The sequence below is a fragment of the Montipora capricornis genome, chromosome 7 (assembly GCF_036669925.1).
Source record: "Montipora capricornis isolate CH-2021 chromosome 7, ASM3666992v2, whole genome shotgun sequence".
In the NCBI taxonomy this organism is placed as follows: Eukaryota; Metazoa; Cnidaria; class Anthozoa; order Scleractinia; family Acroporidae; genus Montipora; species Montipora capricornis.
This window is the reverse complement of record NC_090889.1, coordinates 20,507,203-20,519,702: the sequence shown is the minus strand read 5'-3', so window position 1 is coordinate 20,519,702 and position 12,500 is coordinate 20,507,203. Positions and strand designations below refer to the sequence as shown.

The following is a 12,500-nucleotide window of genomic DNA, read 5'->3' as shown; positions in this document are numbered from 1 at the left end:
AAATGCTACGATGCAAAAACGCCCAAGCTTACCGAATCTCTTCTTCTCCCAAATGCCGCCACGCTCGAGAATATTTGTGGAGTTTGCATAGATATTGGATTTTAGCCAGGGACGAAAATTACCCCGTACATAACAAGTACAAAATGCACAAAGGAGGAACAAATAAAAACCATAACTGAAATTAAGGAAATTTCATCGTTTTCACCCTTCCAAAGAAACAATGAAAATTCGAAATAAGCACGAAGTCAAACAACATATAGTTATACATTGTAAGTCAGACTGCGTGCCTTAAGTTGCAAATATTCGCTGAATAAAATAATGAAACAAATATTTTTAGTCATCGACAAAAGCAATCATCCGATTACTGTTTAAAAATTTGAAGATATGCTTGACAACAAAAGGTTAGATGAAGCAAGTACAAAAGGTTGAAAAAGAAACGAGTTTGCTTTACGTATTAAGCTTATTGCACTTTTCAGTTGCCGTAGCATCCGCAGAGTACACATATACTTACTTTTCAAACAGTATGGGACATGATTTCAAGACTCTGTCAATAAACGGGTTCTTGGAGGAGAAAATCTTGGGAAGACGAGAATTGTCTGTCAGATTTAGCATACGAGCAAGCAAAAACAAAATAACAGCGGCAAGAATCAAAACAAGTACGTTCGCCATATTGCAGGCAGATGCTAAGGAGAAATGTCACGCAATGCAAATTTGAAGTAACGCAATTGACCGAATATATCTATAGCAGACTTTAACAGCAGAAACTCTCCTCTCCTTTGCCATAAAACAAATTATCAATCGCAACAAGACAAGGAAAACACTAAGGTGCTCTCTAATTCGTATATTTTGACAATATTCAAAGCAAGGTGAACACACCATACCCTCGTGGACATCACGTGACGCATGCGCATAACCATTTCACCTGGTTCATTGGCAGCCATGGACAGCTGTTTATTAGGCTTCATCAGCATGGCATGGCCAACTTCCAGGCGGGTGATTTTAGGCAGCTCCACATTTTGACAGCCCATCCAAACGGATTCCTCCCGCTCCAGCTCCCGCCCCGCGACTCCCCCTCCCCCCTCCCCCCCCCAAACCCCCTTGCACTTAAAAGTTACATGTGATGACTGATGGTTGTTGTAGCATATTTCAAATTTTGCATTTGATTATGAGTGTCATAAATAGGACCTAATATCCCGTGATGTTCTTGTTGTCACTGCATTTGTCACGCAAGCTAATGTTAACAGTTGACAAAACGAGATGGAGTTGGATTGGAGACGGGACCCTCAGAATGCAAATTAGTGATTTAGTGGACTTGGAAACTTGAGCCGTATCCACGGCGCTTGAACATTCTAAGACAGAGACTGAAGCGATTTTGGAAAAGGGTAGAGAAAACGGCCTGGATTTTCTGTTCATCCAATAACTTGTATGAAAAAACTCTCTTTCTTGGCGACCCTTGGATAGATGCCGAGAATGGTGCTCGTGTTCCGGTCGTGGAAATCATCTTTCGTCAAAAACTATCACCGGTAATCGGCATCGTAAGACAAGATTGACGAGACCGATCTTCGCTCTTAATTATTTTCCGTGAGATGGGCGAATGAGGCCACAGCCCTACTACTTTCTCACTTTCCATTGGTTGCTATTTTTCGGGCTGCAGTTGACATGATAGCGGAACTGTTATCCCTATCGCCGGTGCCAAGGTCGGATCGAGTAGCATTTCTAATGCACTATTTTCGTGTTCTCGGTATTGGACTGGAACTAGCTTGCAATGGAGGCTAATGCGGGGGAATTTGCATTTGAAAAGATTCTCCCGCATTAGCCTCCATTGCAAGCTAGTTCGAGTCCAATACTGAGAATACGAATATGGTCAATTGAGGAACGCCGCTATAGTCGTTATCGAAATTTCAACCTTTCAGGACTCCTGAATATCTTCCCTCCACTTTGACCAATCAGAACACGCAAATGTATGTTGCCGTGACTACGCGTTTCGGGAACACATGCAGTCATTTTAATACAGTGATGCGTGAAACGACAAACGCGAAACGGTCGGCTGCTACTTGTCATAAAAGCATGGAAATTACGTCATTCTAACACGTCTCTTTCTTTTGAAAAGTTACTTGATACCTGCTGCTAACACGCAAGAAACGAGTTCATATCAAACGAGTTTCTTCCATTTTTCAGGTCGATCAAAACGCAAATTTTAGTCCGAGGTTTGCCCTTTGCCGTAAACTTGATGCTTAGTCTCTCTATTGCGAAATTTTTTTCACCTTGAAAAAGGATTTAAAAATCAATCGTCATTGAAAGGATGGGCCGCACGTAAACAACTGTAGTCGTCAGTGTTACTTGATTGCAAGATGATGGCCGATCGGTGCGTTTCTGATAGCCTTGGTTTTAGAGATAAAAGATTGTACTAGAGTTTTTTATTTCTTTTTTCGAGTACTTACTCCATAGCTGGGTCCAACAGACAAGAGACGACTTAAAATCAAATAATTTTTTTTTTGGTTGAAGCAATCCGCTAATTTTAAGGAAAAAGCCGGAGCAGGGCCGTCATTTTTCGTGATATCACTCGCCTTCCACTAATGCGGCCTGGGTTCGATTCCCAGACTAGGAGTCATAAACTGTTGCTTGAGTTCGTCGGTTTTCTTTTCTGCTCCGTGAGGTTGTTCTATAAGCTTTCTGCATGGTTTTCCCTTCTCACCTAATTAACAAAGAGTTCACTTCGATTCGATTTGATTTGATTCGTCGGCTGTTAGCTAATTAGTAGATATCTGGTGTTAAGCTACGGTAAATAAGCTTGAGGTCTAAATAAAGTAGGTAATACTAACTATCATCTTCAGTCCTCCTTTTGTTGTATTCCTCAGAAAAAGTCAAGGTATCAAGATGATTTAAGGATTAAGAGATTAAGGAGGCAATGCGTCCCAGTGGTTAAAGTGCTCGTCCTGAAATCCAAAGATTCAGAACTCGCTCTGGCTTTGATCCTGGTAGTACCCAATTCAACTTCTAGGCTGCACTTGTAAATAACCACCTGGGTTGCCTCGGGCCAGACAGGATTCTTAAGGTCGGTGCCTACTATTGTTATTGCACATACATTCTGCGCATCTCGAGATACTCTGGTTTCCAATCGGTGATGCTTACCAATACAGTGATATTTTTGCGCGATTTAAGACTATCCGGAGAAAGTAGATCGTTAGTAAGTACTCTTGGTATCCAACAAGAAAATAGACCCATATCACTCTATGTCCAAACAAAAGATTTTGCCCGTCGAACCTCATTCAGTGTGAGGCTGGACGGGCAAAGACAATGCAAAAACAAAGCCTTTATTCCCCACGGACTCCAAAATGGCCGCCGCGTGATAAAGGTGAATTGGAGGTAACCATGCATTTTTGAGAGATAATTAAGCTTCATTTTGAGAAAGAACGCCATACATTGCTTTGTATTTTAAAACTTCTTACAAATATCATTCATCAATTATCTTTGAAAAATACGATAACACTTGTTAAGATTTACATTTCCTGCATAATCATAATACCTTTGAATTAGTAGGCCCCGTCCTTAAGTTCTGTTCTGTTGTGCGTCCTCGCGTGTATTGGACAACCCTACACGTGTAGTTGACCCTGCAAAGTCCCTATACACCTTATTCCAAAATGGCCGCCATTTGTGTTCTTTTGTACGATTGCAAATTGGCCCTTTTGGCCTCGTTCAAGGTTAAATATTCTTTTGAATTTTACGCCTGAAAGCGAGGCTATAAGGGCCAATTTGCATTTGCAATCAAACAAAAGAATACTAAATTGGCGGCCATTTTGGAATAAAGTGCATGGATTTGGGAGCGGTTGCTGAAGTATGTACGTACGTAACTCGAAGCTTTAATGAAGCAATTTATTGCTTGCTACATCACATCTTCTGTTATCAGTTAAAACATTTCACCTCTTGAATACGTGTTAACAAATGAAAGACTCATAAAAAAAGTTATCGCTGATCATTATCTGAATGAAAAGTGAGACCGGCAAGTTAAGTTGACAATCATGGCGCCATTGAACTATCTGTGTAATTGTTACCTCAGTGCGGCAAGAGGCCAAAGAGTTTTCATCATTTTCGGCGATAGGAAATTTATGTTGTCGTAATCGTTGAAAAGAATTATTAAGGCGCTGTGACACTGTGCAATTTTTTGATTCCATGGCCATGGCGAGACAAGTTGCACGAAACATTGCCCTATGTAACATACCTTGCATCGGTCAAAAACCGTTGCGAGACAAGTTGCAGAAGCCGTTGCCGGAAAGTACAATTTGCTTCTTCTTTCCGCAACCCTTCACACAAGGTTGCAACGCTCGGAGTTTTTTAAGCACTGCGCATTGTGACATCTGTCTTGCAACTTGCGACACCAGCCAACGAAAATGTCCCTTTAACTTCATGTGATCATCGAAAACGAGACAAGTTGTAAGAAAGGGTGACCGGTATAACATCAAGAGTGATGGACTCTTGGTAACAACGATCAAGCAACGTGTTTCGTAATTTGAGAGCTTTTGTCGCAACAAAATTGCGAGACAAGTTCACAGGAGAAAGATTGCCCAGTGTAACGGCGCTCTTACGGCTACTAGTGCTAGTTGCTTTCTTCCTCTGAATTGTTGTTGTTGTTGGACAAACATGTTTTTTTGTTTGCCTCCCTCTTTAAAGGGAATCTTTAAATGGGACTACAGCTGCAGCCCATTACCAGCAACGTACAACAGCCAAACTAGGTTATATAACGATATTTTCAGAGAAAAAGCACTTTTTAAGTATCGAACCGCTTGAGGGACCTTTCTCAATTCCAAGGCAGATAAATCCTCAAGTTATGCAAGGCTTATGGCTGGCGAGTTTTTTAGCGTTAGAAAATCAATATAAAAAATAAATCGGCCGGTGATCACGCGGTCGCACAAATACATTGGAGTTTCTCCTGGTCTCGAGCTCTTGTCAATAGTTTATTTATTTATTTATTTATTTTCATTACTTAGTTTTATCTTCATAACACATTTTAGAGGTAAATGATTGATTTCATTTTGCACTAGGACTCGCCTTGAAAACGAGGTTAAAGTGCGGCCTCGTTCCCAAGACCTTGGTCATAGGGTACTGGAAACTGAAGGAGAATGACTGAAACGGCCAATACCATGACCAGTAGAAATTGTTCAAACGAAGCAACAAAAATAATTCATTTAGCGGGCGTGTGAGACCAAGAGGCAGACCCAATCCCTGACTTCTCACCTTACGTATTCAATCACTCATCAACTTTGTGGAATCAAATTATGACCCCTAATATCGGAAAAAAAATTAACTTAAATTAACTTAAATCACTAATCCCCTTATCAAAGGCCAACCAGGATCTCTTTGATACGGATGTACAATCTTGGACAAAATAGATGGGAAATCTATACTCCCCTCCCCCTCCCCCAAATCAAGGATGGGAAAATGGCGCGTTTTGCCTTTTGCGCGGCTTCATCCTTGCTTTGGGAGGGGGGGGGGAGAATGGGGGTTTCCTGTTCCATTTTATTCTGTTCAAGATTGTAGCTTTGACGCCGAGTTAATTAGTAGCAGATGTGACCTCGGGGTATCATTTTTGTATACGATGACAGTCATATACTATATGCAAAGTGAAGAATTTTGTTCAGTCAATTTTCTCTTGTTGCCTTCGTCTACAATAGAGGTCGACCCGATGATCTCACGGACTTTCACTTGATTCAATTCGGAAATTGTTAGCGAGTCCAGAATGAACGCCAGTACAAGCTTGAACCAGCAGGGACCGTCTTTCTCGACAAATGGGTCTTCGTTAATTACTGTCAGTTCCACCCCTGACACTTTATCAAGTGAGTCGCCAGAATTCAAAACCTTAAAACTGTTTTTCTATTGCACTATTTTAACGCTTAGCTCCATCGGCAATGGCCTGGTGTTCTACTTGATCTGTCACAATCGTCGACTCCGCCAAACGGCGTCAAACATACTTTTGTTGAACCTAAGCGCGTGCGATTTCCTTACTCCGCTCCTAAGTATCCCATTTGACTTAGTGCTCGAGGAGCGGGGATATCTATGGCCTTACGGAGCGTTTTTGTGCCACGTTCTGTGGCCGGCGTCTACGCTAACCGCCACCGCATCATCTCTCACACTGGCAGGGATATCTTTGGATAGGTAAGTAACTCATTTAAGTATAAAAAATTTCGTTATACTACTATCACAAAATTAACTTTATCGGTATTTAACATTCCCTCGAATCGACCACCCGCTAGATGGTTTGACAACTCAATGGATGACAAAAGTAAATATTTTGAGCAAGAACCGATGCAACGTACATTACTAAATAATCAAGTCTACGTTGTATCGGCTCCTAGCTTAAAATATTTACTTTTTAACTTGTAATTATAATTACGCCGATCAGATCAAGCCAGTTGAGCCAACGAACACCGGCAGGGTTATTGTCCACGGCTGCTTGCTTAATAAAAACTCTGGAATCAGTGGTAACATTTGCAACGCAATCGCATGTTCCCGGCTTCCGACTTCCGACGGTGCCTCTACTTTTTCTTTCTGTCTTCTTTGCGCGCCGAGTCGTTCGCTTACCTGCGATAACTTGAACCACACTCTTCGAAATTAGAGAGATTCTACATCTCGTTTTACGGCAAACTGCAAAGGTCGGACTAAACTTGAATTTGCATTTCTTGCCCGCTCCAGTTTCCCGTTTTCCGTTTAAACGTAAGCTAAATCTCTTTATATCATCGCATATCCGCGGTTGAGTACGCGGCATTTCATATGTGATCTCCCTCCCACACATTCACCTCTTGCGATGTCTTTTATAATCAACATTCCATTGTGGAAATCTAACAGCATGACAAATCTGTGCGGATCGATCTTGTAGGTCTGCATTAAAAACTCGTACAATTGATCCGAAAACAAAGACCTTTTTTAAATACGATGATTTTGGTTCGTTAGGCGTAACTCGAAACACCCTGCTTGCAGAGCATGTAAAATTCACCAAAGAATCCAGCAAGAGAGGGTCTTTTTTTCTCATCGAGTTAAGAAGGTCTCAAATGGCCCCGGTGAACTCAGCTTTACGTATTGAATTCTTTTTATTTGTATTATCTTTTAAATAAAATCGGAAACTGCGACCTAAAGCTTCCACTGGTTTGAATCTCCCGGCCATGTGTTATGTGTTGAACCCTTTAGATTAAGGGGGCACTTTCCCGGGGGGACTACCATATAAAAAGGGGAGGGATTCTCGTCGGAGATTTTAAATTAAACCCATAAAGGAGACCAATCTGGGCGTGGCCCAGACTTTTTTTGACCCCTAAAAGAGGCCTTTTTTCAGGTTATATGAATCAGTCGAGTACATAAAAAGACTAAATAAGCGTAGAAAATATACACTTTTATATTTCGTAGCACGGAACCCTAAAGGAGATCTTCACCGCTACATATGATGGCGTTTTTCCCAGAACACCTTAAGTGAGACCAAAATCCAAAATTTACACCCCTAACCGAGACGACGAGCATCCCTCCCCTTTTTATATGGGAGTCCCCCCACCCACCCACCCACCCAGGGGCATTGTCATGCAATCTTTCCGTTTTTAGGTCAAAACTGGGTAAAAATCTAAATCAGTAATTTAGCTCACACGTGCAACATTCCTGACAAACCACTGAAAAGATATGAAATATGTTTATGGCACAAAGAGCTATTCGAATTTAATTTTTGTCGACTTTCTGAAGACATCGTCTCCAAACTTGACTGAAAACTGGCTAGTTTTTTCAAGTTTCATTTCCAGTTTCATTTCAAGTTTCATTTCCATCCTCTTCATCCTCGGCCACAAACAACAAAGAATAGCTTCAGTAGACTTCAATGGTTACTGGTAACAAAACTATTGCATTACATTTTGGTCTTCTTTGACGCAAAGACGTTTTTTAGTGTAGTGTAGTTTGACTAAAATATCGTGACACGGCCCCTTTAAGGCCAGGGAACTAGTTAAATATAAATTTTATGGGTCACTGCTACTGTACATGGGTCAATAAGAACGCTAAGAAGAGTGTACGCTTTAATTATTTAAGTTAAATTTTGAAAATATTAAATCTAAGCCGAACGTGTGACGATCTAGAAATGCAACTATTACTTCTTTATAGCTGCGAAATTTTAAATTCACTCACAGTTGGAGAGGGAATGTGCATAAAATGATAAAAACGTTAACGATTCTGGCCAAAACAGGAACATTTGTTTTAATATGATGCTAGAGCTGTTTTCAGTTGAGTGTCGAAAGTAATTAGCGAATTGTTTTGGTTTTGCGTTGCCTCAATCAGTGATTGGTTCAAAGTTCTCGTGTCGCTTTTTCAACCATTCAAAAGGGAAACCAAAACCAATCGTGGCTCGCGCGTTCACATTTCCCGCGCTTTGTGTTGGCCACGTGTAATTACTTCGAGTTTTGATTGGTTTACTGGATTGTTTCCGCCCTTTTTGATTGGCCAAAATAATTCTTTGGTTTTGGTTTTACGACCCTCGATTGAAACTCGCTCTATGTATATCCTAACACAGGAATCATGGAGCTCGTTTTCGGTGAATTGGAAAAAATACACCCGTTGGCCACTTTATTTTGCACAAAATTCTTGCTTTTTTTTCATTCCAGAGGCCGTTCTTCCATTTGAACCTCCAACCAAAGCTTTATGTTCATGTCATTTGACACGTAACCCAATAGCAAATGACACCCAATGATCACATGTAACATGCAACATGACGTCATCGTGCCACGCCCATGGTCACGTGACCAATAAAAGAAAACTCTAAATTTGTCTACGTGCTACACAATTTGGGTATTTAATCAGCGGTATGATAATTTGAATTCGTTTATGCATCCAGCCAAGCATGGTTTTCTTTTTATTTTGAAAAATTTTCTTTTCAAAGAGATGAACGATACTGAAATACCCATAACATTTCCAAACAAGATGATTTGAAAAAATCAATGCTTAGCTATATTCTGTATTTTGCGGTGAAACGTGCCATTTAAAAAAAATTAAGTCAGTTTAAAGACCGCCGGAAATTTTGCTTTTTCTCAAACCGGAAGTCAGCTGTTTACGCACGAGCAGTTGATCCGAGAACGAGCGCGAGGAAGGGCGAGGAAAAACCTTCGATGCAAACAACTGTTCTTGTGGTGATTTTTGATTGTGAGTGGGTTTTCTGGTCAGCTCACGATATGATGACGTCAGTCACCGGAAGTAACATTTCACTTCCTTAGCAGCTCGCGAAAAATCCGTCTGTGAGTCCTTATATAACATGACAACAAGAGAGCACTTACCATACAAACGTTAAAAAACATTGCTGTCATACTTGAGGCCGCCTTTCGGGAGTAACATTAATAACAACCACTGGCCATGGAGATATGCTCATCTCAGTTAAGTTCTGATTCTGCGCAAAACAGATTTAACAATTGGCTAGCTCAAAGTTATTCTTGTTGCTGACCAAAGTTATCGCTGCTTCTTGGGACAAGATGGCACTGTATCCATGGTCTTCCCGGAGATTAGCGCATTCAAAATGGCGGGCACGACTGGGAAACATGGTCTTTCCTGCCTCGTCCACCATTTCGAATGCTTAGCCGGAGAGACTCTGGGAACGAAGCTGAGGACAAAAACTTTTCCCTGCGATATGCTTCCTACCTTACGCATACGCAGACCCATATCACCAACGCAACGGCAGCCATGTTGTGTAAAGACATTCTATACAACAGCACGAACGGGAATAATTCGCTACTTTTCCTCTGGTGCTGATCAGGGTAAACGAGGTTTTCCATATTATAGTGGATCAAGAGAAAATAAAGAAGCGGTGAAGGAGAGTTTGATGTGGGGCCAGAATTGTGAATTTCGCGAAAGTTATTTTTAGGCGCGGAAGTTGCATAACTACATATAGCATGACGTTTAATGGCTTAACGCGTGATTGACATGATTGTTTAATGGCGCCAAAAGCTTAATGTTTTCTGAATTACAAACTCTCTCTTGCACACTGAGACATTGTTTGATTTTACGCTTGCACATTCATTCGCATGTTAATACCTGCACCTCTTATTTCTTATACTGCACGCTCACGAGAATCTTTTAAAGAGAAGGAGGTGGGCCGCACGGTAAGAAGAAGAAGAAGAAGAAGAAGAGTAAGCCCACTGAAGGTGTCGAGCTAGAATCTTCTTAGCGCTTCTTCTTAGAACCCTTATTTTCTGCTGTGTAGATTGAACCTTTATGGACTCAAGAGATCTTTTTTTATTTTTGGACAGATTCCGTCTCCTCATGCACCCATTTACCCCAAGACTTACGAAGAGGCAAGTCAAATTTCTAATAAGCAGCATCCACGTCCTGTCGCTTTCCATTATTGTTCCCTATATCATCTTCCTTAAACTCCAAGATAACGAATGCCTCGAACAGTGGCCTAAGCTGTGGTACAGGCAAGCCTACACACTGGTGTTATTCATGACACAGTATGCATTGCCTCTCTCGTTTATGGCAACGATGTACGCTCTCGCCTTGATTAAGCTTTACAACGTAACAAGCAATGCATCTCCGATGCGAGTTGCAAAACCTCAACAGTGTTTGGATAGTTCACGAAAGGTTTCCGTAAGCTCTCAGAAAGTCTCGGTCACTTCACGGAAGATCTCCGTCAGTTCTCGAGAAGTTTTCTTTAATTCTCGGAAGGTCTCTGAAAGTTCACGAAAGGTCTCTGAAAGTTCACGAAAGGTCTCCGGCAGTTCTCGGGAAGTTCCCGTCAAATCTCGAAAACTTTCGGTCATCTCTCGGAAGGTCTCCAGTAGTTCTCAATTCGCCAACGAGACGAACAGCGATCTTTGCGGGAAAGAAGCTCGAATTCGTCGGCTGAGTTCACGAGTGGCATACAACATAAAGCACGGATGCGAAATTGATTCCAACGTACGTGTCACAAAGTTGTTTATCGCCATTGTGGGAATTTTCGCTATTTTTATGCTTCCTAATCAAGTGGTATGGCTGTGGATTGATTTTGGAAATGGATTACAGCATAGTTCATTAAACACCATCAAGATTATTTGCTGGCTGTTTACCTATACAAACTGTATTTGCAATCCTTTCATTTTTATAACTTTCTTTAAAGATTTTAGGTCAGAAATAATTGCATGGACAAAGAGAATTTGGAAAAGATCTACTGTCCGTTTTAGTATTTCCCGATGGAACACAAATGAAAGCGAGAAGATTCAACCGACATCTCCAATCAACATCCTCTCCACTCTGGAGGAAAATGAGAGTGGCATAATTTAGCGGATTCCCAACTCATTGGTTTTCCATTCAAAAGCTATTCCGTCTCAGCCGCAAGAATTTTTAAGAGTTTCTCTTGTGCCTTTTCCCGCGCTTTTAGCAAGTTGCTTGTATAGGCCTTTTTCGATATATTAAAATTCAGCTTGAAAGCGAGGTTTAGAGGACAAAGACAAAGGAAAGTGGATGATATGTAAATATTTTTCATATTCATACCAACGCGTTTCTATTGTTTTTGTCTTCTCTGCCTCACTATCAAGCTGAATATTGATATTTCGAAAATGGCTCATTCAAATCGCTTTGAGTTCTGATTGGTTCAATGTCTGCTGTGTGATTGGTCAAAGAGACTATCGAATAGACGCCTGTTGATCCGGGCCTTCCTTAAACCACTTTATAAGTAACTCAAGGTTATGTAGTCAGGGAAATATTGAGATTCTCGGGAAACAAAATTAACTGTTTCCCTTGGGACCAGTCATTAAGTGATTTGTTATATAGCACAAAAAGAAAAAAAACGAGCAATGGCAACAGCAGCGGCAGTCGTTGGTCAACATGCACTGTTACCCTCTGACGTCATAGATTTTGCACTGTTGCCCGCTCAAAGACTTTTGGCGGGAAACAGTTTTATTGTTAGATGTCATGTGACCTCGAAGTAACCAATGAGAGAGCGCTGCTGGGGGAAAAATTCAGCTATATCCAGGTGATCTGGTGAAGTAATTCGGAGGACTGGGGAGAAAAATTTCAACGCCGTATCCCACAACCGCCCTCGGCCTTAGGTGTTGTTTCCAAACTCCCTGCAGTATTGCCATCGCCAAAACTCAACAGATCATTACGTGTCTAGCACATTTCCTGTTACTAAATGAACATTCAAGTAGACCCGACAAGATCTAACTTCGCCTCTGCCATGTTGAATTCGAAAATAAGGCCGCGCGCGGTTGTGGGATACGGCGTTAAAATTTTTCTCCCCAGTCCTCCGACTTACGTCACCAGATCACCTGGATACAGCAATATGTCATTTCTTTAATTTTTAAGACGCCTTGTTTTACTATGACTGCTGTAAATTACTAAACATTACAAATGGCTACAAACGTGCAGGGCGTGCAAAGCTATTGTTTTTTCCCCACTAAATATGCACATTTGTGACGTTCTCGTTGCCGTCGCCGTTGTCGTTACTTCTGCTCGCTATTGCTGTTGGCAAACGGAACAACGAATTGTAACAGATATTTTGGACAAGAGCTGTCTCTTTA

The 12,500-nt window shown here is 41.2% G+C and overlaps 3 protein-coding genes across 3 annotated transcripts in view; 2 read left to right on the top strand and 1 right to left on the bottom strand.

Annotated features, from left to right (window-relative positions):
• LOC138057401 (monoacylglycerol lipase ABHD2-like) overlaps positions 1-787 on the bottom strand; it is a 13,391-nt gene extending 12,604 nt beyond the window's left edge. Inside the window, exon 1 of the mRNA XM_068903430.1 lies at positions 512-787. Coding sequence (XP_068759531.1) covers positions 512-669 — 158 coding nt within the window. The 5' untranslated portion in view covers positions 670-787. The remainder of the gene's footprint in view (positions 1-511) is intronic.
• LOC138057398 (gamma-tubulin complex component 6-like) overlaps positions 1-12,500 on the top strand; it is a 131,870-nt gene that overhangs the window by 82,832 nt on the left and 36,538 nt on the right. The gene's annotated exons all lie outside the window — the stretch shown is intronic.
• LOC138057571 (neuropeptide FF receptor 1-like) lies at positions 5,735-11,262 on the top strand. Its single transcript, XM_068903543.1, has 3 exons — positions 5,735-6,150; positions 10,254-10,545; positions 10,774-11,262. Exons 1-3 carry the CDS (start codon positions 5,735-5,737, stop codon positions 11,260-11,262), a joined length of 1,197 nt encoding a protein of 398 aa, XP_068759644.1.

Coding starts and splice junctions, on each gene's coding strand:
- LOC138057571 (XM_068903543.1), top strand. CDS start 5,735: ATGAACGCCAGTACAAGCTTGAACCAGCAGGGACCGTCTTTCTCGACA. Junction 6,151..10,253: donor GCAGGGATATCTTTGGATAG/GTAAGTAACTCA, acceptor ATTTTTGGACAG/ATTCCGTCTCCTCATGCACC. Junction 10,546..10,773: donor GCAATGCATCTCCGATGCGA/GTTGCAAAACCT, acceptor ATCTCTCGGAAG/GTCTCCAGTAGTTCTCAATT.